At 40.3% G+C, this 24,025-nt stretch overlaps 1 protein-coding gene across 1 annotated transcript in view; it reads right to left on the reverse strand.

The window, feature by feature from the left end:
* The window catches only part of RYR2 (ryanodine receptor 2), a 697,632-nt gene that overhangs the window by 227,941 nt on the left and 445,666 nt on the right, over positions 1 to 24,025 (reverse strand). Inside the window, exons 42-49 of the mRNA XM_039529228.1 lie at positions 16,925 to 17,039; positions 16,010 to 16,142; positions 13,773 to 13,876; positions 11,599 to 11,734; positions 10,395 to 10,581; positions 9,335 to 9,437; positions 7,325 to 7,445; positions 1,652 to 1,821 (exon numbers count right to left, since the gene is read on the reverse strand). Of these exons, the coding sequence (XP_039385162.1) occupies positions 1,652 to 1,821; positions 7,325 to 7,445; positions 9,335 to 9,437; positions 10,395 to 10,581; positions 11,599 to 11,734; positions 13,773 to 13,876; positions 16,010 to 16,142; positions 16,925 to 17,039 (1,069 nt within the window). The remainder of the gene's footprint in view (positions 1 to 1,651; positions 1,822 to 7,324; positions 7,446 to 9,334; positions 9,438 to 10,394; positions 10,582 to 11,598; positions 11,735 to 13,772; positions 13,877 to 16,009; positions 16,143 to 16,924; positions 17,040 to 24,025) is intronic.

Below are 24,025 nucleotides of genomic sequence, written 5' to 3' on the forward strand. Positions count from 1 at the left end.
TATATACTATTTTTCACTGAAAAACAACATGCTATAGAGAGATGCCAAAAATGGGGATCTACAAAATTTTTATGATTATTCTACTTATAAACTGTATGATACATAGATACACAGATGATATATAGAGAGGTGGGCTCAAGCTGCAGAAATTATTTTGAACTGTCTAAAGTTCATGAAGCATTTGACATGGGGTTTTGGGTCAGCCATTAGAAAGACTGGTGCTGCTCACAAAATTCAGATGCATTTTTAGATTTTGAACACACCACATATTCAGGTCCAATACAAGGCTTTGTTTCAAGTCCTTTCTCTTTCTTTTACACACACAAGGGAGTGTATTTAAAGTATGACCTCTGGGTATTCACACCTCTGGCGATGTTGAGCTTTGGAACCTTCTGGAAAATAAAGGCAATTGAGGCACTGAACAGTCGAAGTTGAAGTTATAGTAGGGCTATGTGGCCTCCAATTGCCTTGATTCCTTCTGCAAAACTCAAGCATCCTATGAAGTCAAAATTCCTGGAAAGGTTCACTTCTTGGAATTGATGTTCTTGGTGCTCATAATAAACTTGGGCCCTTCAGCGCCAAACCATCCCATACTGACTTGCCGGACATTTAAGTAAAAAGCAGCTTACCTTGTTTCCTCACAAAAAAACCACTGGTTTATATTTCATTCACATTTGCAAGTTCTTTTCCCATCACTCTGAGGACTAGAAACTTTTTTTTTTAATGAAAACAAACTCTACAAAATCTGATCATGTCAAATATACATCAAGTGGACTATGTTTCTGATACCTCTGCTCTAGGGTGAGCTCTTACTATTGCCAGCACAATTGTATCTTATTTGTTTTTGGTAATTATAGCATGATGATCTGTTTAAAAACAAGTTTAAAGTTCGTAAAAAGAGACAACTGACATATAGTACCTTCTTGTTCAAAGTATCTGCTCCGGATATAGAGATTATAACTTGCCGATTGATGACAAATATTTTCCCTTTTAGCTTTGCAGAACCAACACAGCCCAGAGTAATATGGATTTTATTCATTATCCTTCAAAAAAGGGCAAAAATTCTGTGCCACAGGCAGTAATGCCCACTTCTCTTCAGACTTTTTTGCCTCCTTCCATCTGGAATCTTGAAGCCAAGTCTCAGCCCTCAGACTCCCTTTTTCCTTCTGGCCCATATAGGAAAAATTACAAGGGACAGATGACTTAAAATAGGAGACAGGTGATTCCAAGGCAGAAATAGGATAAATTCAAGAGAGTTCCAGAGGTAAGAGGCAGACTCAGATCACAGACTTCTGGAAAATAAATCCTTTAGCCCGGTTCCCTAGGGAGAGGCCCTTAGTTATATCCACAGGCACCTGATCTGATTTTAGATCGAGGACTCAGGCTCTGAAAGTCTCTTTGCTGGGAAAGGCACTGGGCCTCTCTGGGTTGTGGCCCTGGGCTTGAGGTGTGAAGTCTCTATAAGACAAGCATTAATCTGGATAATATGCCTCTTTGCTTCTTATTGAGATGTTCTTAAACGTCAGCAGCACCAGAGGGTGCATCCAGCAAGTGGGAATGGACAGAGGCCACCTTGAAAGCGAAGAATGTTATTTTGTGCAGTGCTTGACAAAGTGAGGGAATTGTCAAATCAAAGAATTTAAATCTTTACCGTGTCTAAGGAAGCAGCAGCACGGAGATCTGGCAGAAAGCCAACTTCAAGGAGATGCAGAAGGAAATCCTGGTCCTCAATTCCATAGACTCTGTCAAGGAACAAAACCATGGCTGCCTTGTGATCTGGGCAAAACCCCGCTGACATGTCAGGTTCCACCACAGTACCATCTAAAAGGAAGCAATAAGGCTTCAATAAAAAGGATCATTCTGCGTAGGCAAGGGTATTGAGCATCTGTTAATATCTGAACATTTTCCATGTGTTAATGTTACACAAAGGCAACCAGTTCATAGCTTGACTGAATAAAATGCATAAGGCAACCTAAATCCAGGTAAACCCTATAGTATAAGTAGGTGGTCTCATTCATATTCTGAGTGTCAAAGCAGTCACACTACCTGACTCTCTTATGCAACATAAGAAAAATACCCTATTATATACTGTGTTAACTAAAAAGGTCCAATGAACAGTGAGCAGCAGAATGATTCTGACTTATAACCCTGGAATGCAGCATCAGTGAGAATACCTGAAAGGCAGGCTCATTAACAAAAGGAACGAGAGCAAGAGATTACAAAAAGAAAAACTCAAAAAGGACTATTTACTAGAAGATCTTAGAAGGTGATGGAAATTCAGAGTTATTTTTTGAGCTTTAGAAAGTTTATACATGAAAACTATCCTTTGATGACACAACCAAGATGCTGTTAGTAAAGGATCTGTATAGTTATGTTTGAAAACATAACAGAAATGTTAATCCTTTTGATACTTTCTTTCCAAATAATAATTTTATTCCTGTATTTCATAGAGTGCTGTTTAGTTATAACTTCTGTCTATAATATGTTCTTATTTGTAAGGTAAATTAGCATTGCTGTGTTTGTAACACTGTATTAGAATCAGGATAGTCTTGTGCTGTAAGTGTCGCGTGAGCCACGCTGCACACATGCCTGCAAATGCAGTGGTAATTCTGTTAAATGCCAGCAACATGGGGCCGACCCTGCTCCTGCCATGAGCCCGATGCAGGCTGGCTTGGAGTCCCATTTAATTTTATGGGACTCTGGTGTGACTGGAATAACAGAGACTTGGTGGGGTAACTCACATGACTGGAGCACTGTCATGGATGAGTATAAACTGTTCAGGAAGAAAAGTCGGGGGTGAAAAGGTGGAGGAGTTGAACTTTATGTAGAAGAGAAGTATGATTGCTCAGAACTCAAGTATGAAACTGGAGAAAAGCCTGTTGAGAGCCTTTGGATTAAGTTTAGAGGCGAGAGCAACAAGGGTGATGTCGTGGTGAACATCTGCTACAGACCGCCAGACCAGTAGGATGTGGTAGATGAGGCTTTCTTTGGACAACTAACAGCAGTTTCCAGACAACAGGCCCCTGGTTCTCATGGGGGACTTCAATCACCCTGATATCTGCTGGGAGAGCAATACATTTTTGGAGAGTGCTGGAGGAACTAACTAGGGGCCATGCTCCTCTTGACCCTGCTGCTTACAAACACAGAAGAATTGGTATGGGAAGTAAAAGTGTGTGGCTACTTGGGCAGCAGTGATCATGAGATGGTCGAGTTCAGGATCCTGACAAAAGGAAGAAAGGAGAGCAGCAGAATAGAGACCCTAGATTTCAGACAAGCAGACTTTGACTCCCTCAGGGAATTGATGGGCAGGATCCCCTGGGAGGCTAATATGAGGGGAAAAGGAGTCCAGGAGAACTGGCTGTATTTTAAAGAAGCCTTATTGAGGGCGCAAGAACAAACCATCCCGATGTGCAGAAAGAATAGCAGGCAACCAGCTTGGCTTCACAGAGAAATCTTTGGTGAACTTAAACACAAAAAGGAAGCTTACAAGAAGTGAAAACTTGGACAGATGACTAGGGAAGAGTATAAAAATATTGGTTGAGAATGCCGGGGTGTAATCAGGAAAGCCAAAGCACAATTGGAGTTGCAGTTAGCAAGGGATGTGAAGAGTAACCAGAATGGTTTCTACAGGTATGTTAGCAACAAGGTGGTGGTCAGGGAAAGTGTCGGACCTTTGCTGAATGGGGGAGACAACCTAGTGACAGATGATGTGGAAAAAGCTGAAGTACTCAATGCTTTTTTTTTGCCTCGGTCTTCACAGACAAGGTCAGCTCCCAGACTGCTGCACTGGGCAGCACAGTATGGGGAGGAGGTGAGCAACCCTCAGTGGTAAAAGAACAAGTTAAGGATATTTTAGAAAAGTTGGACCTGCACAAGTCCATGGGGCCGGATCTAATGCATCCAAGGGTGCTGAGGGAGTTAGCTGATGTGATTTCAGAGCCATTGGCCATTATCTTTGAAAACTCGTGGCAATAGGGGAAGGTCCTGGACAATTGCAAAAAGGCAAATATAGTGCCCATCTTTTAAAAAAGGGAAGAAGGAGAATCCGGGGAACTACAGACTAGTCAGTCTCACCACAGTCCCTGGAAATGTCATGGAGTAGGTCCTCTAGGAATCCATTTTGAAGCACTTGGAGGAGAAGAAGGTGATCAGGAACTGTCAACATGGAGTCACTAAGGGCAAGTCATGCCTGACCAACCAGATTGCCTTTTATGATGGGATAGCTGACTGTGGATATGGGGAAAGCAATGGATGTGGTATATCTTGACTTTAACAAAACTTTTGATACGATCTCCCACAGTATTCTTGCCAGCAAGTTAAAGAAGTATGGGTTAGATGAATGGACTATAAGGTGGATAGTAAGCTGGCTAGATCGTGAGGCTCAACGGGTAGTGATCAACAGCTTGATGTCTAGATGGCAGCCGGTATCAAAGGGTCGGTCCTGGGGCAAGTTTTGTTCAACATCTTCATTAATGATCTGGATGATGGGATGGATTGCACACTAAGCTGGGGGGAGAGGTAGATACGCTGGAAGGTAGGAATAGGGTCCAGAGTGACCTAGACAAATTGGAGGATTGGGCCGAAATAAATCTGATGAGGACAAGTGCAGGGTCCTGCACTTAGGATGAAGAATCCTATGCACTGTTACAGGCTGGGGACTGACTGGCTAAGTGGCAGTTCTGCAGAAAAGAACCTGGGGATTACAGTGGACAAGAAGCGGATATGAGTCAATGGTGTGTCCTTGTTGCCAGAAGGCTAATGGCATATTGGGCTGCATTAGTAGGAGCATTGCCTGCAGATCAAGGCAAATGATTATTTCACTCTATTTGGCACTGGTGAGACCAATCTGGAGTATTGCATCCAGTTTTGGGCCCCCCACCACAAAAAGAATGTGGACAAATTGGAGAGAGTCCAGCAGAGGGCAAGGAAAATGATTTGGGGGCTAGGGCACATGACTTATGAGGGGAGGCTGTGGAAACTGGGCTTATTTAGTCTGAAGAAGAGTGAGGGGGTTCCAAAGAGAATGGCGCTAGACTGTTCTGAGTGGTGGCAGATGACAGAACAAGGAACAATGGTCTCAAGTTGCAGTGGCAGAGGTCTAGGTTGGATATTAGGAAACACTATTTCACTAAGAGGGCGGTGAAGCACTGGAATGGGTTACCTAGGGAGGTGGTGGAATCTCCATCCTTAGAAGTTTTTAAGGCCCGGCTTGACAAAGCCCTGGCTGGGATGATTTAGTTCAGGTTGGTCCTGCTTTGAGCAGGGGGTTGGACTAGATGACCTCCTGAGGTCTCTTCCAACCCTAATCTTCTGTGATTCTATGGTGGTCCCACATGTGGGTGCAGGGCTATGCCAATGAGGAGTTCATTGCAGGATTAGGATCATAGTGTACGTCTAAACTAGAGCTGAAAGGTGTAAATTCTAGTTTGAGGAGATATACCTGTTCTAGCTCAGATCAAGCTGGCACACTAAAAGTAGAAGTGTAGCCACTGTACACGAGCTATGGGAGCCGCCTCAAGTACAATCCGATCCGAGACCATAGGTACATACTCTGGGCAGCTAGTCCCTCTCACCTCTGTGGCTACACTTCTATTTTTAGTGTGGTACCTCAATCAGAGCTAGTGTGGGTATGTTAGAATTTTAACCTACCTTCCAGCTCCAGTGTAGGCAGGCATACTATAAGTTAGATCTGCTGGAGATAAAGAACAAACAACAAGATTGTAGTGCCAGAACTAGGGATTAGATTACCAGTCTCTCAGAAAAAGAGATGGCAAGTTGGATTTTAAAAAAAATTTTTTTTAGAAAATTAGAGAAAATATATTTGTGGGTATAAAGGCCTGGACTGTCCCTACATACCCATTGTGGAGCTGCTGATGTGCCACACCTTAATTTTCCCTGATTGGGACAGCAGTACATTCACTTCAACAGCCCAGGGCAAGGACAATCCAACACACACTAACAAAATAGCATGTCCCTTCTAACAAGCTTTCTGGACAGGAGCCATCACAATAAACAGTTTGTAAGGTTCTCACCTCAGCACCCTGGTTCAGAGCTCCCAAATGACTGAAGTCGACAAAACAAAATCTGACTTTGGTGAAGTTAGTCTGCCATAGAAACCACCACCCACTGCAGCCTGCATGGCTCCTTGTCCCCCCGCATCCTCCCTGGCTCAGTTAAGCTTTCTGTTGCATGCTGTTTAATACAGCCTCACCCTAGGGCAGAGCAAGTCCTGATTACACCCCAGGCTGTCAGGGCCCTGTGCTCTAGTTTGTCCTTTAAGCAGCACACTCCATCACAGTGGGATTATTTGAAAAAAAAAAAGGTCTTAAGGGGTTCTTCATATCTATTTATTATTATTTTCCAGAAAAAAAGAAAAAACTCTATCTGAAACCTACCAAAAAATGACAGGCTCTTAAAGGCTTAAAACAAAAACATTTCCTTAAAAAGTGAAGAGAATAAATAGTATGTGCTAAGTGGGGATCAAGTTCCAGTTTCTGGTGTCAGCATCACAACACTACTGTTACCCTTCCCCTCCAGCAACACTAACATGGAGGAGCAGGAACAGCCGTGTGATACTTGTGCCCAGTGCACATGCTTCAGGGAAGAAGGTGTTCCCAGTGCTATTATAGATTCAGAAATGGTAATGTTGTGGCATAGTGATAAAAGTAGGGTTCTATAGTAAAAGCTGAGGGGCTTGTTCCATTCTGAGTGTCAATATATTTTGAAAATACAGAAATTGTGTGTTTAATTTGCCAAGAAGGAAAACAATAAATAACATCCATGATATTTTAAATGGAATGGTTTAAATACAAAAATCAGATAGACTTTTTTTATAAAAGCCAGATATGAACAATGGAACCTGTCTTAAGTGGTACCACAAGAAGCCAGCTAAGTTTGCTTGCTGAATAAATTGCACTGGAAACCTTGAAGATACATTAAACTTGTTCCTTAAGAAAGAGGGTGCTTAGAAAGGGATCCTTCATGGAACTTATCTTGTTCTATTCCCTGTAATTAGCCTTCTCTACTTTCCCTCATGAGCACCTTCAAAAATTCCCATTTTGTCTACCATTGTTAGATCTGATGGCCATTCTGGACCCAATGATGATCCCAATGAAATCAGTGGAGATTTTGCCAATGATTTAAAAAATGAACATAGAATCACTATCTAGAAAATCAAAGGAAGTGGTATGACTTTTCTAGTTCACATCATGAATAATTAAATTCCCCACTGTGGGAAATACGGATATAAATATTCACATATTAATAGCCAAATTCAAATGAATGAGTTGGTGGGGGAGAAAGAAATGCTCAGCAATCATCTTACCTTTAGCTATTGTTGGCATGTGGAAAGGAATGCTAATTACACCCACCAAATCTTCCAGGGGAATCAAAGACCGCAGAATTGACCTGATCCTAATGGCTTCCCCTTTGCCAGCATGGATTAGCTAATGAAAGAGTAACAAAAAATTAACAATGTTTTTTCCTGTAACTATATTTGCCAGCATACTTTAGAAACCTTCAGAAGTACATTTTACAAGAATGAGTGCTGAGTCAAATGATAATTAAATATACACATTTTACACAATATATATTTCATTTGTTTTGATTCAGATGCAAATTTGTGGGATTTAGAGTTATCAAGATTTTGTTATTAATGTAGAATAACCACATTTTTATGGTGAAATGCTGAGACACCTGGGGAAGAGGGCAGGGTGGGCTTGGTGAAAGAAAATCCATGAGATGCTGATGAGTTCAGCTATTCTATCATCATCAGCTTCACTGTCTTAATTGGCTTATGGTTCTTTCAGGGTGACCATGGGTTTATGAAAACTAGGTCAAAATGATGTTTATTCTCCAAACAAAACAACACAAAAACACATACAGAGAACTTATAATATAGATACTTCCAGTTTTTGAGGATGCCTAACCCTGTATAAACCTGACATTTGGGGGAACTGTGCAAGACAGTGTTATTTTAGAGAAATGAGGCCATAGTTTGAACTTCAATGAGCATAAGTGGTTCCTACCTCATACTTCCCACTCCCACTTGTTAGTTTGCCTCATCCATTTGTTGCATCTAGTAATAACCCAGGCCCCAGTCCTGAAAAAAATTACATCCATATTTAAGTATGGGAGTAGCCCTAATAAATTTGGTGAGACCACTGACATGCATCAAGTTAAGCATGTGCATAAGTCTTTGCAGGACTGGGGCCTAGACTGTAAACTCTCTGCTGTAGGGGCTGTCTATTTATCATATATCTGTTTAGCTCCTAGCATAAAGGTCCCTGATCATTGACTAGTATCCCTAGGTGATGCTAATACAGTACAAAGATCATGATGGAATACCACTGTATATTTCTGGGTGTGGAATTGATTGTTCATGTTTTAATGGAAGGCAACATCATTTTTACTTTTTAATATAGAAGATTAGGGTTAGGAGGGACCACAGAAGGTCATCTAGTCCAACCCCCTGCTCAAAGCAGGACCAATCCCCATACAGATTTTTATTCCAGTTCCCTAAATGGCCCCCTCTAGGATTGAACTCACAACCCTGGGTTTAGCAGGCCAATGCTCAAACCACTGAGCTATCCCTCCCCCCATGTGAGTGACGTGAGTTCAAATGGATGTAATGAGAGTAAAAAAATATTGCTTGTTGTTTAAGAAATAGTTTAAAACTGTGAAAAAAGAGGGCAGTTTCATCTGGATAGTCTCACTACCACATAGGAGAACTTAGTTCAAGAGTATCTTTTTGATGCTGAAGGCAACTGTATGGGATATTTTCAGTCTCCTGGTAGGAAAGGAGTCAACCTGACATTTTGCTTTGTGCCTATTAGTGACTGCAGAAATGCACAATGGGTTACAGTGAGAGACAAAACACTGATTCAGGGGTTCGCCAACATTTTTATTTGATTAACCTTCTATTGTATTCAGGCAAAATGGTGATCTTCGAGCCATATGGTATATCTTGACTGATTCTCTGATTTCCCTACAAGCCCAAACATACTGGTACACCCACTGGAAATTCTGCACATGTAAGAAGAGCAAATTACTGGAGCTCAGATGTGCCACACAGATTCTGAAGGCAGAATTTTGCCTCTGCATAGGTTACATGGAAATCCTTAAAAAACTGGCAACTGGACATTTGTTTTAACTAACATCAAAATGATCCCACATACAGTTTATTTAAATCACATCTGCACATTTAAATATTATACTGGCATAACACTGTTTCAATACCTAAGGGATAACATGTATTGCAGTGAAAAGGCCAATGAACTAAAATACCAGACTATCAGTAAGAAAATAGCAGTACTTGCTGAGACAAAAAACTTACATGCATTTCAGGGGCACAGCGTCCTAAGAGGTCAATCAAAGCAGCGTAAAAGGTCATGATGGCATTTCCCATGTGGATAGTGTCATCTTCTTCTTCCATCTCACTTTTATTTATTTGTGAAAGGAAACAAAATATGAAAAAAGACTTGAGACTTTTTCATCAGCTATGAAATCAACAAAGTTGGCGCCAAAGTCAGTTCACATTTACACTGGTTCAAATCCAGGGAGATTCCATCACCCTCAGAGAAGTTATTCTTGATTTATACCAAAGCAATTGAGAGCAGAATTTGGCCCTCAGTGATCATATTGACATCTCCATTCTTACTTTTTAACCTTTAAGTTTTCTACTGTGCAAGCTATGTAATACAATTTCAAGCACTCCTCTTTCAACAGGGACAGCATTGCATCATGAGTATAGTAACTAAGAAAGAGAATCTGTGTATATGGAGTAAAGAGGCATTGTTTTTAACCTGAAAGTATCTAAGGCAGCCATGTTGAGACTTGGGCTGCTGCCCTGGCTCTAGGACTCTGAGAAGTGGGAGGATCCCAGAGCTTGGGCTGCAGCCTGAGCCCAAATGTCTACACTGCATTTAAACAGCCCCTTAGTCTGAGTCCCGCAAACCCAAATCAGCTAGCATAGGCCAGCTGTGGGTGTCTAGCTCCAGTGCAGACATACCCTAAGACTACGTCCAGCTCAAAGGTGTTTGAGGAGAACAACAGGGGAAGCACAAGCCACGTGTAGTCTCTCCCTAACTTCACAACAGGAGACTGGTTCCAACCTACACCTGACTGAGGGGAACAAGAAGGAATCCTAAAGATGCTGTGCACATTGAATATAGTCATCCAGGCTGACAGCTGTGAGGTCAGGGACAGAAGCAGGGGCCTCACTTGGCTGAAGATGCACACCTAATGGAATTTTGGGAGGAGAAAATATTTCCTGCCCCACACAGTCAGATTATGTGACAATATTTTAAAAATATGGTCAAATGAAATACTGTACTCCATAAATAGGATTATAAAGCAAAAGGTGTAGGTAAACTGAACAGCCCCATTGCACCTACAGAGTTTTACTGGATCCATTACTTGGGGAAGGTCCATCTCTAGTAGAATCTTCTGATATTTTTATAGCTTCCTCCATGGCAGCAAGTAACCCGTTACCTCCTTCCCCTCTCAATGCTGGACCAAAGCACTCAGGACGACGAATAAGTAGCCTGACCACAACATTAGCATTCTCTTCAACACTCTCTCCTAGCATCATACAGAAAAAATATTGGTAAATGGATCCATTCAGTATACATCCGAGATATTATCTGATATAAGGTGGGTGATGAAGACACATTACATGTGCATCAGTACAAGACAGACTTTACTTAAATATCAAAGACAAAATTCAACTTTATTCAGCTGTTCTTAAAAAAATAAATCAGATGTATGAAGTTGTGTAATGCCAATAGAAGGAAGCAAAGAAGATTAGTGTTTACTTATTTAAATTCTTTCACTCTTCTGTGGGTCAATGCTGCCTTCAGAAATTTCATATAATTAACACATACTTTTATATTGTGAAATCAAAGAGACGGAAAGTGTTAGGCTGTGTGTGAATTTCATCAGCATATAGTCTAAAAGATTTATAAATGAAGCTCAACACATCTAGTAGCACGGTTATAAGCTATTAGCTCAATAGGATGAAGCTGAATTTTATATTACACACACACAAGCACACAACTTCTGATGATTATTGCAATGAAAGATAAGTATACAGTAACAGAATATTTATTTGACTTAATTTTAAATTAAGTTATGGTCCAAAAAGTGACTAACACACATGTCATTCACCTGTGGTAAAATTCATACCAGTGCCAGAGGGCCAGTGCAAGAATTAATGCACCAGTTAAACACTTAAACCAGATCTTATATAGGCTTCCTGAGTCTCATAAGTTTACTTTGTTCACTATGCTGCATTTTAACTTTTTCTATGTCATGACCTTTGACTGTATCTGTAATTTAAGTGCCTGTCTATATGGCGATTTAGTGCCCAGCAAGCTGGGGCATGAACCTAGAGTACTCTAGTCTGCTGTGTACTAAGTGGCTGTGCGGACCCTGCTGCTATGCACTTCAGAAAATTTCGTGTGCGATAGCAGTCCATATAGCAACTTAGTGCACTAAGTAGAATCACACCTCAGCTTGCTGTGCAATAAATTGCCATGTAGACAAGCCCTCAATGACAAATTTTACATATACAATTATTTAAACATTACAGAACAGTACCATTGCAAAAAACTGCAAAGCGAAGAAAATCCAGATATCGCTCTCCTTCAACTGGATTCCATCCAATGTCTGGATATCCCTTAGAAACCAGCAAAGGGCAGCTTTGCAAACCACATCCAGCCAAATAGCGAACTACCTAAAAATAAGGTAAGATGAAAAAAGACAAACTTTCATTGTTGACAAGGAGAAAGTTACTGTATTTAAAAGGTAGTTTATTCAAACTCCCTCCAATCTGGCTTCCACCCTCTAAGCTCCACTGAAATGTCTCTAAAGTCTCGAATGACCTCAGCTTGACCAAATCTAAGAACTAGTACTCCATCCTCCTCCTCCTCCTCAACCTTTTGGCTCTGCCAAACATGATCTACATCATGAAGTCTTATCCTCTCTATTCTCTTCCTTCTTCTCTCATCATTCCTTCAGCACTTTGTTCTGCACTTCCCATTTCTGCTCCAACTTTCAGTGTGCCCCCAATGACTCCTTTCTTAGTTCCCTCCTGTTCTCCCTCCGCATTCTATGCTTATTCAAAAATAGGTTTCCAACTAGTCTCTTTATGCTGACACCTTACAGATCTGCTCTTCCACTCTAAACAATCTCCTTCTGTCCAAACTAAACTGTTGGCCTCGGGTTTTTTTTGTTGGTGGTGGTGGGCTTTTTGTTTTGGACATCTCTTTACCAATAACCAGACATTAACTTACATTCAGTGTACCCCAAAACGGGCTCTCAATTCCCTCCTGTCCCCCAACCCCAGCCTCTTCCCACTTCCTCATTTCTCACTCATCACGGACAACAATTCCGTCGTCCCTGGGACTCTCGCCTGTCACCTTGGTGTCATCTTTGATTTGGCCCTCCCTCTAGAAGCACAAATCCAGGCTACACCTAAGTGATCCTGCTTCTTCATGAACATCTCTAAGATCCAGCCTTTCTGTAAGTGTAGATAAAACTCCCATCTAAACCTTCTTCGTCTCAGGTCTTAACTACTGCAATCGCCTCCTTGCTAGTCCTGGTAATGCCATCTTACCCTTCTTAAATCCATTCTTGCTGCTGCAAAGATCATCCTCCTGACTTAGAGTTCCAGCTATCTCGCCCTCCTGCTTCTCTCCACTAGTCCCCCTCCTTCTCCACATAAAGCACAAATTACCTGTCTACACTTTTATGGCCCTTCAGAACTTAGCCCCATCCTACATTTTATGATATTGAGATGTCCTCTCTGCTTTATCACCAACCTTTAATGACCACTAGTTCAATCTTCCTTTAAACACATTTGCACTTTCTCTCAGGCTGCCCTCACACATGAGAGGAATGCCCCATAAAAATCTGCAAAACCCTTAACATTTTCTTCTTCAAGGGCAGATCTACCCTAGAAAATTTTGCTTGTTTAACTACACCAGAACACTTGAACCAACGAAACCCTCCCAGCGCAGACACTGTTATATCAATATAAAATTGCTTATACTCTTACGGCTTATGCCAATTCGGGGAACTGGCATAAGCACTTTTATACCAATATAACTATGCCTACACTAAAACAACGAGGAGTCTGGTGGCACCTTAAAGATTAACAGATTTATGTGGGCATAAGCTTTCGTGGGTAAAAAACTCACTTCTTCAGATGCAAGAAGACTACACTGGAGCTTTTACTGATATAGCTATGTTGACAAAAAAATCACTGCCTTATCCAACATAACTAATATGCTGGTAAAACTTTTAAGTGTAGATTAAGTCCCAGTACCTCCTTAAAACTCACTTCTGTTGTGATGCCTACAAAACACTTTGACAGCGGCTAGGCAGCTGAAGTGCTCTAATAGTTAATTGTTACTTTGTGCATCCCCACATGTGTTATCTTTTGTCTCACACTTTAAAATGAAGCTCTTTGGGACAGGGACTGTATTTTTGTACTGTGCCTGTGTCATACTGACAAATCTGGTCTGCACAAGACTGGGGTCTCTAGGTACTACTGCAAGGCACATCATAACATTTTTCCACTGAGTAAATTTAAAGTTTTCAAATTGAAAACGTTTGAAAGCCTAGCACAGATAATACAAATAGAAGTATAACATCTCCAGGAAATATATGACTTCAGTTAATCCATTACTTGTAGTTATAAATGCATGTTGATTCATATTTTATGCACATACACACACCCGGGGAAAATGCTAGAAAATATTGTCATTAACCTTCTCCAGGTCAGGCTCCCTTAAAGCTAGTGCAAGTTCATTGTTATCCATCACAGATGCTGCTGCAACATCTAGAGGGGTTGATCCTCGCATGGAAGGGGAAGCTGTTAATAAAACAATTACCAAAGTTAGTCATTTAAATAAAAATAATAAAGATTCAATAGCTTATAAAAATACAAACATGCATCCAGAGGACAAATATATTTACCATTAAAGTTATAATAAACTATGGGGCAAACATCTGAGGTTTAGGCGTTAATAACCAACTAGTAGCTGAAAGCCCATGCAGTTGTCTGTGTATAATTTGTAATATCATGTGTGAAAAGAAAAAAAAAAGAAAAAAGAGATGGCTGACAATTCAAAAATTTGATAACGGACCCCGAACCCCAGTGATGAGCGAACCTGGTGATATTCTAAACAAAAAGAGCTCTCAACCGTGCCTGCGGTGAGGGGCTATGCATGCCTGTTGTATTATTTGCCTGTTTGTGTATGCTGGTTGTGGTGTTGTGTGCGTGGTTGCATTTTGCTAAGAGGGTTATATGGATGGCGAATGAAGCATGTGTGATGCCATGAGGGGCTGTGTGCATTTGGGGTGATTATGTGCTCTGGTTGTGTTCTTGGGTGGGTGGTTTTGAAGAACTGTGACTGTTGAGCCAAATAATGCACCTCTGTGCAGTCTCCTTCATACAACCAATGAAATAGTTGCATAAAATTAGCTGCAGAGTAAGGGTGGTGATTGGTTGACTTACCTCTGATATCACAATGGTCTAGGACTCTTGGCATGCACAGATACATAATACAAAATTGGATAGTAACAAACTGTGAAACCCAGTGATGATATAGCCTAGTGATATTCTGAACTAACAGAGCTCTCAACAATGCTTGTAGCTGTTTCTATCACTTCATACTGACAAACAGACATTCTAGACACACTCAGGGGACAACCCCAGAATTTTATTACACAGATACCACTTCACTATTTTTTTTTTTACCAATACTATTATTAACACTGCATGGTACTGAACTTTCCAAGTGTGAGCCTCATATCAAGTTCCCTTGTAACCTTGTGTTCATTCAATGAGAACTTTATGCAAAATTACCTTTTTAGTTTACAAATATAAATGCTTCATTTCAGGTAGAAGATTATTACTGTTTTAGAGGGGAGGGTGAGCGGAAAGTTTAAAGAAAATCCATTTGGACATCGTTTGAGTTATGGATAATTGGAAAACATTTTTCAGCTTTAAAATAAAAGTTTTTTCCCCCTTTTCTTAAAAAATGGAAATTAAATGCAACTCCCCCAGTGTTAACATAATATTAGCAAAAGTTCTCTCAGTAACATTAAGCCCAGCAGAAACACAATTTAACTATTTTCACTCTAAACGTACTTCTGGGCTGTACTTCTGACTTGCAAAAATATGCTAAACACGAAAAATATGGTAACTAAATTTTGAGCATGAAAATAATCAGATACAACTATGCAGTCCAGAAGAAAAGCACTAAAATAAAACAAAAGTAGCATTTCACATTTCTGTGCCATTTCTGAGCCTCAGCATAAGTATCATGGATAAGTTAATGTTAGCATGAAAACCTTAATTTAGGATTCAGTTGTGAACTGCCTACCACACCCATGCAAGTGAACAAGCACCGGCTACTCTTCCATCCCCCTTGTACAGATGGGCAGACCCTTCACTCTGCCTCTTCCCTGTACAACCCAGAGCATCTTGGCCTGCGTGCATAGGGAGAAAAGCTGTACCAGGAAAATCTCTGTAGAAAGGGGGAAGCAGGCATTGAACGGTTACTCTTACAGTTAAACTGTTCTGTAAAAGACCTTCAGCTCCTGGAGCAGCACAGACTCTGCCCTTTACATGGGGGGCAGGGGGAAGGGGTAATTATAAGGTGCAATCCAACTCAAAGGCATGAAATGATATTCTTGCTGAAATTTATGTCCATAATTTTGAATTCATGTAGGGTGGGCCGCTGTTTGTTTATGGGGCTTTCTGCATTTAATAATAGAGTTGCATAAGATCTTTTTCACAATTAATAATATAGAAACCAAATTTTGTTTGTTTTTTTTAAATCATGCTGCCAAGCAGAATGTTGTGGGAAGGACTGTTTTAAACATGGGGTTTGGAGTTTTTTGTACTGTTTTTCTATTTGTTCATAACTTATAAATCAATGAAAACATTTAAAACTGTATTTTACACACAATTTAGGATAGATTTTATGTTTCTACTTACCAAGCCCAACACTGCTGTTTTCCAATAAGTAACTAAGATGATCAAACATAGCCTTTTGATTCTGCCTGCTGATGCGGCAGAAATAACATAGAAAACGACAGCAATTTGCCACCATCTTAGGAAAGGTGATTTCCTAGACAAACAAGATTAAGTTAGAGCTGCAAAAATGTATAAAAATCACCAAAAAATCATTGTATGCTGGGTCCTTTTACATATTTGTCTTCAGGTATTTTAAAAAAAAACACAATTAGGTATCAATCCTGCAAAATGATCTTCCAAGGGCAGACCTCATTGAAATTAATGGGGGTCTGAGCAAGTGCATGGTTCATTAAGTTTATTTGCACAGATTGCGGCCTTAACAAGAAAGAGAACTGGATTCACACCTAAACCCTAGATTCAAACACTGAAGTATGGGAAAGTTCAGAAGTAGAGCCTGATGTTACGGCCATCTCTAATCAGATGTTTCCAGAAAAATGTCTTACTTTAAAACCCTCTTCATTTTGGAAATCCCTAAATATACCTATTGCTTATATATAAAGAATCTTTTCCACATATCATGCAGATCAAGAGTCCTTTGAAACCAATACCTATAAAATACAGTAGGCTATAAATGCTTTTGGCTGTCCTTCCTTTCCCATGTGAGAATACAGTATTGCTCTTATTCTATTTTAAATTCACAAGCAAAAATGGATCCTTGTAATGTAATATTATTAGGATCATAATTAGAAGATATACAACTTTTTCTATAAAAGGTGATTTTACTCACTAAGAACTTGGCCCTATATTGTGCCAATGGGAAAAGAATGGGAGTTTAGGGCTCTCAGCACTTCCATGAGTTTCTGAGCACCTTTCAGGATCAAAGCTTTAAAACGCCACATTCTAAATTCCCTCTCTTCTGCCACTGAAATACTTTACCTTGGATTCTCCTCCGCCAAGTACATTTACCATCACTTCCATGACAGTCTCATGCATTCCTAGAGCCCTCATAAGATTAGGATGTTGGTAAAACACTTTATTATTCATGATGTCTCTATAAAGAAACATAATAAGAAAAGAGATTAAAATGAACTGTTCAGGGAACATATATTAATTTCTCTGTCACATGATACTCACACAACTACCAGTCTGAAGAACAGCCCTGCTCTTGCAGTTCTTACTTAGGTATAACCCCTAGTGTTTGCACAGGGACAGAAGGACCGGGCACAAATAAAGTTAAGTGTTAGAACTTATTGAATTTTATTGATTGAGTTCAATCCTTGTAATTTAATGGAATGCTAGAAAATGCACGATGGGTTGGATGCTTATTTCACTGTATATTACCAAACATGAAATGTTTTCAAAGCCACATGATGCAGAGATCATAAGTCAAGTTAGAGGCCTTACTGCAAACAGTGGAAAATAGCTCGTCATGATGATGGAATGACATTTTCATCTCCTAATAGGTTAGCTGGATTTCAGCACATTCATACAGTCCATGCATTCAGTGCACCTGAATTACATACATAGCAATCTGATAGAACAGAACTCCTAGGGCTGCGTTCAGCAAACATGTCATGCGGCTTTCGTACCAGGTGCTCAAGATTCCCTCTTCAACCACATACACTGAACAATTTGGGAGATCTTGTCAGAGTTATAAAAGCCGCGACAGTGCAGAAGGTGGGTAGCACTGGATTTAGTCTGGTCCTCAGGATCATGCCATCCCCTTTACTATGTGTTGCAGAAGGTGAAAAAAATTGCAGGAAGGGTTTTCTTATGGCCCAAAATCTGTCAAGGCGAAGGAAGTAGAGCCAAGGAGGCATCATTCCACCAGCCTCTGACTGCTTGCTGGACACCCCTCAGCCCATGGACTGTATGGTAATGTGACTGGATGGCATAGAGGGGGGTGACAAGTAGAAATATTCTCTGCAGCATTGTTCCATATAAAACCCACAAGGAAATTGGCCAAGGGGCAGGCAGACAGGCATTTGGTTCTGAGTGGGTGGAGGAAATACCCAAGGGGTCATGCAAAGGTCTAGCACCTTTCACAAAAGCCCCAGGATTAGTAGCATTTCCTCATGGCTTTAGGACATCTATAGGGTTAGAGGGCCATGACCAAGGAAATGGTGGATTCTCCATCAATTGAAGTCTTGATTTAAACACTGGATGTCTGCCTAAAAGATATGCTTTAGCTCAGACAGAAGTTGAAGCAAGAATTATTGAGTGAGGTTCTATGGCCTGTATCATGTAGGAGGTCAGACTATATCATTGTAATGGTCCCTGCTGGCCTTGAAATCTGTGAATCTAACATTTCCCTGACATTCCCACCCCACAGGCATGTGCCACCTCCTTTTTTTTTTTTTTTTAGTTAACTAAAGCCTAAATCTGATATTTACTCTAATTTATTTTCCTGCCACATAAATATTGCTTAGTACTGTATACTAAGTAATTTACATAGATTTAATCAATATGATAATTCATAAATATAACATCCTGGATTACCCCTATAAAACTAGTCAGACTGCTAGACATGTTTTTTAATTAAAAAAAAAAGATGTTAATAAATAAGAGTCATAGTGAAATAAAAGCCCAATATGGTTCTCTCGCAGAATAGCAATAAGATTTCCACAAAGAGGAAAACAGTGCAGCAAAACAGTAGCTGTGGGTAAATGATATTAATAAATTAACCAGTCTAAGTCCAGTCCTGCAGTCCTTACTCCCACTGAAGTCATTGTGAGCTCGGCCTGAGTAAAGAATGGAAAATGGAACCCAAAGTGATGTGACAATGTAAGCCTCAATTATCTATTAAATAACAATTATTCTGCAGTCAGTTTCTAAGATTCATTCTGTCTAATAAAAAGATTGTAGTATACATGACGGAAGTGAAGGATTTTTTTTTTCCAGTAGCAGAATGCACCTTTGCAAACATTGTCCCAAATAACAGCACTAGCAGTACTGGTACTGTAGAAATGTGCCTGTTACATCTCCATGCATCTTAGGGTCTGGATAGCAAAGAGAATTTACAACTCATCTACACTGCCTCACAGTTTGGACTACAGAGATGTGAATAGCAGTACACACCAAAGTACTGTGCTGTAACATCCCCGTGTGGCTGCTGCAGGCATGAACAAAAAGGTTCCTAGTTCACATTGACGTAGTCCTCTTCAAACAGGACTACATTGATGCAAAATAGGAACCTTTCAGTTCATGCCTGCAGCAGCCACACACAGGAGTTACAGTGATATTCACACCCCAATAGCCCCAACTTCAGGGCAGTGTAGACATGTCTTTAGTTCCAGTTATCCTCTTGTCTTCAAGTATTAGCCACATAAAGAACAGTAATCATAAGAACTTTACTGTTTTTCCAATAAATGTTAACCTAAGTGAATTACTGCTCAAGAACACATTCTTTCCTTTCTACTGCATTTCAGCTGTGCAGCTTTAAACATGGGCACCAATTTTGAAAATTATGGTCTCAATATTATTTTACATAAAGATGGGGATGTCTAATAAACATGAATATTTTTTAAAGTAATTACAATTTAAAAGCTGTAGCAAGCCTTCAAATTATACACAACCTAGAAATAAATTTGAAAGCAATGTGCCTCCGGTCAGAGGGAAAATAACTAGATAATTATAAATGAGGCAACAGTATTGTTAATTCTTCTGATAATATTGTGTCTTGTGATATTTGTTGTTGCTCTTTTAGCTTCTGCTCCTGGAGTTATTTGATTATATAACTCAGATTTAGTTAAAAAATGGTTGTGAAGAAAAGCTTGAAAACATGAACACTAAAATCTCAAAAACCAGATGCATCAGCCACACTACATAATCTCTGTAGCATAGCTGACAACTGTGTCATTACTGGTAGTGCTCAACTCTAATAGCCCCCAATGACTTAGGTGTTCCCTCTTCCTGTTCCCCAGACAAGCCTTCTGGTCAAAGTTACTATGGGATCTGTACCAAGAATCTCAACCCAGGAAAGCTGCTCATGCTATGTGCCACTCCCTGCACCTACTGTGTGTGCCATGGGCCATGACCTGTCAGAAAAGAGGGGCAAAGCAAATCTTTCAGGGAGGCCACAGGCAGGCTGGCTTGGCTGTGTTCAAGGATCTTAACTTGCTTACTCCTCTGAGTAGCCATAGACTCTTCTATCTCTACACGACATCATGGCTTAGATTTTCCTCCTTTACTGGGACCTGAGCAGTCCTGAACATGTAAGACACTTCAAGGACTGGCCAGTGGTATCAAGAACACAGGCTCTTTCAAAGCATAACTCTTACAATACTTGGCATAATTACTGAGCATATTATAAAGTGTGACACCTCAGAAAGACTCTGCAGTATTTTGTGAAATAACGTTATGATGAAAAAGCAGCAAAGAATCCTGTGGCACCTTATAGACTAATAGACGTTTTAGAGCATGAGCTTTCGTGGGTGAATACCCACTTCGTCGGATGAAAAAGACCTGAAGAAGAGCTCTGTGTAGCTCAAAAGCTTGTCTCTTTCACCAACAGAAGTTGATCCAATAGAAGATATTACCCCGCTCCCTTGTCTCTCTATTATGATGAACAAGAAAATTGTGACTTTAAATATGATTGAGCAATCCTCCCATTTATCCACGGTAAGAGAGGGATAATTGACACTGCATTCCTCACAAGACTTGACACACTTATGAGAATGAAAGTGAGGCTTGAGCAAAGATTAAATATCATCAGCCTTTTCATTAAGCCAAATATCTTGGTCTGAGCTCTCAGAGGGTCAAAAGCTATTTTACTGCTAGCTGTACTCCCTGGATACAGGAATGGTTAGAGACAACAGAAACATATTTGTATCTTCTTTACTGGTGGAAAATAATGAATGGAATTGTTTTCCTTAATCCTTTTAAACATCTAGCTATGATATATCTGCCTCATATTTATTTGAGATAAAATGTAATTGGTCACTGCACTTACAATAATTGATGCATTGCTTTCTTTTCAGTGAGCAGCTAGTATGCACTCTGCAAGTGTTGACTTCATGAATCAATTAAACTATTATCTCTGGTTTTCAATTGCATAGTTTAGTTAAATACTAGCCATCTATCAATCCCACAGAGGTGCTAGGTACATGGCCACACAGTTACCTCTGGAACTGTTAAGACAGGGTACTTTGAGCTCTTTGACATAAGATAGCCCTGAAGTGATCTATTCTCATCAGTGTGTGTGGATTTAAGAATGGATATAAGGTGATACATAGAAAAAAATGATAGGGCAATTTGAAAATGTATACTCTGAGTTTTGGTAAAATTAAACCAATCCATCAGATATGTAACAAGCTTAAACTTGTATTAGGATAGAACTTTTCTGAAGAGTTTGAGACAAGTAAGACACAACATTTCAAGAATATAAGAGTTCAAAATTGACCTGATTTCATTTGAGGTGGGATCACCAAGGGCAGCCCAATAGGCCCTCATAGTAGACTCCTCAAACAAAGATAGGTGGAAGAGTCAGAGGAGATCATGGCCTGCTCGTACCAGAAGATGATGGGCAAAGTATCAGACCCCTACACCAAACATAGAGAATGGAATGCTGCCTCCACGAGGTCTTGTTTAGAACCAGGACAACATATGGATACAGGAGAACTGCCAGGGTAAAGGGGGCAAAAATGGCACATAGATCACTGACAATGAGTTGAGGCATCCCCCAGTTCCAACCTTACTTGGATCTGGAGGCCTGCTTGGAGCAGATGGGTGCCTGGATCTGTGGCTTTTATGATACCTACAAGTTCCAGCATCTGGGCCTGAGAAGCATTCCTGGATCTTCCACATTTTTCTCTTATGGCAGAGGGGAATAGATCTGAGAACTCCTATGGTTATTAATCATATAAATAAGAAGAAAACAAAGAAAGAAGAAGTGGGACCGCTAAACACTGAGGAGGGAATGGAGGTTAAGGATAACCTAGGCATGGCCCAGTATCTAAATAAATACTTTGCCTCAGTCTTTAATAAGGCTAATGAGAAGCTTAGGGATAATGGAAGGATGACAAATGGGAATGAGGATATGGAGGTAGATATTATCACATCCGAGGTAGAAGCCAAACTCGAACAGCTTAATGGGACAAAATCGGAGGGCCCAGATAATCTTCATCCAAGAATATTAAAGGAACTAGCACATAAAATTGCAAGCCCATTAGCAAAAAATTTTAATGAATCAGTAAACTCAGGGGTTGTACCGTACGACTGGAGAATTGCTAACATAGTTCCTATTTTTAAGAAAGGGAAAAAAAGCGATCCGAGTAACTATAGGCCTGTTAGTTTGACATCTGTAGTATGTAAGGTCTTTGAAAAAATTTTGAAGGAGAAAATAATTAAGGACATTGAGGTCAACGGTAATTGGGATAAATTACAACATGGTTTTACAAAAGGTAGATCGTGCCAAACCAACCTGATCTCCTTCTTTGAGAAGGTAACAGATTATTTAGACAAAGGAAATGCAGTGGATCTAATTTACCTTGATTTCAGTAAGGCATTTGACACTGAAATCAAGGTAAATGACACGGTTCCACATGGGGAATTATTAGTTAAATCGGAAAAGATGGGGATCAATATGAAAATTGAAAGGTGGATAAGGAACTGGTTAAGGGGAGACTACAACAGGTCGTACTGAAGGGTGAACTGTCAGGCTGGAAGGAGGTTACTAGTGGAGTTCCTCAGGGATCAGTTCTGGGACCAATCTTATTTAACCTTTTTATTACTGACCTTGGCACAAAAAGTGGGAATGTGCTAATAAAGTTTGCGGATGACACAAACCTGGGAGCTATTGCTAACACAGAGAAGGACCGGGATATCATACAGGAAGATCTGGATGACCTTGTAAACTGGAGTAATAGTAATAGGATGAAATTTAATAGTGAAAAGTGCAAGGTCATGCATTTAGGGATTAATAATAAGAATTTTAGTTATAAATTGGGGACGCATCAGTTGGAAGTAACAGAGGATGAGAAGGACCTCGGAGTATTGGTTAATCACAGGATGACTATGAGCCGCCAATGTGATATGGCTGTTAAAAAAGCTAATGCAGTTTTAGGATGCATCAGGCGAGGTATTTCCAGCAAAGATAAGGAGGTGTTAGTACCGTTATATAAGGCACTGGTGAAACCTCATCTGGAATACTGTGTGCAGTTCTGGTCTCCCATGTTTAAGAAGGATGAATTCAAACTGGAACAGGTTCAGAGACGGGCTACTAGGATGATCCGAGGAATGGAAAACCTGTCTTATGAAAGGAGACTTGAAGAGCTTGCCTTGTTTAGCCTAATCAAAGGAAGGTTGAAAGGGGATCTGATTGCTCTTTATAAATATATCAGAGGGATTAATATCAGGGAGGGAGTGGAATTATTTAAGCTCAGTACCAATGTGGACACAAGAACAAATGGGTATAAACTGGACACTAGGAAGTTTAGACTTGAAATCAGATGAAGCTTTCTAACCATTAGAGGAGTGAAGTTCTGGAACAGCCTTCCAAGGGGAGTAGTGGGGGCAAAAGAGATATCTGGATTTAAGACTAAGCTTGATAAGTTTATGGAAGGGATGGTATGATGGGATAGCCTAATTTTGGCAATTAATTTTGGCAACTGATCTTTGATTATCAGCAGGTAAGTATGCCCAGTGGTCTGTGATGGGATGTTAGATGGGACGAGATCTGAGTTACTGCAGAGAATTCTTTCCTGGGTGCTGGCAGGTGAATCTTGCCCACATGCTCAGGGTTTAACTGATCACCATATTTGGGGTTGGGAAGGAATTTTCCTCCAGGGCAGATTGGCAGAGGCCTTGGAGGTTTTTCGCCTTCCTCTGCAGCGTGGGGCATGAGTCACTTGCTGGAGGATTCTCTGCAGTTTGAGGTCTTCAAACCACAATTTGAAGACTTCAATAACTCAGACATAGGTTAGGGGTTTGTTATAGAAGTGGATGGGTAGGATTCTGTGGCCTGCGTTGTGCAGGAGGTCAGACTAGATGATCATAATGGTCCCTTCTGACCTTAGAGTCTATGAGTCTATATACCTA

Source organism: Mauremys reevesii, linkage group 3 (genome assembly GCF_016161935.1).
Source record: "Mauremys reevesii isolate NIE-2019 linkage group 3, ASM1616193v1, whole genome shotgun sequence".
Taxonomy (NCBI): Eukaryota; Metazoa; Chordata; order Testudines; family Geoemydidae; genus Mauremys; species Mauremys reevesii.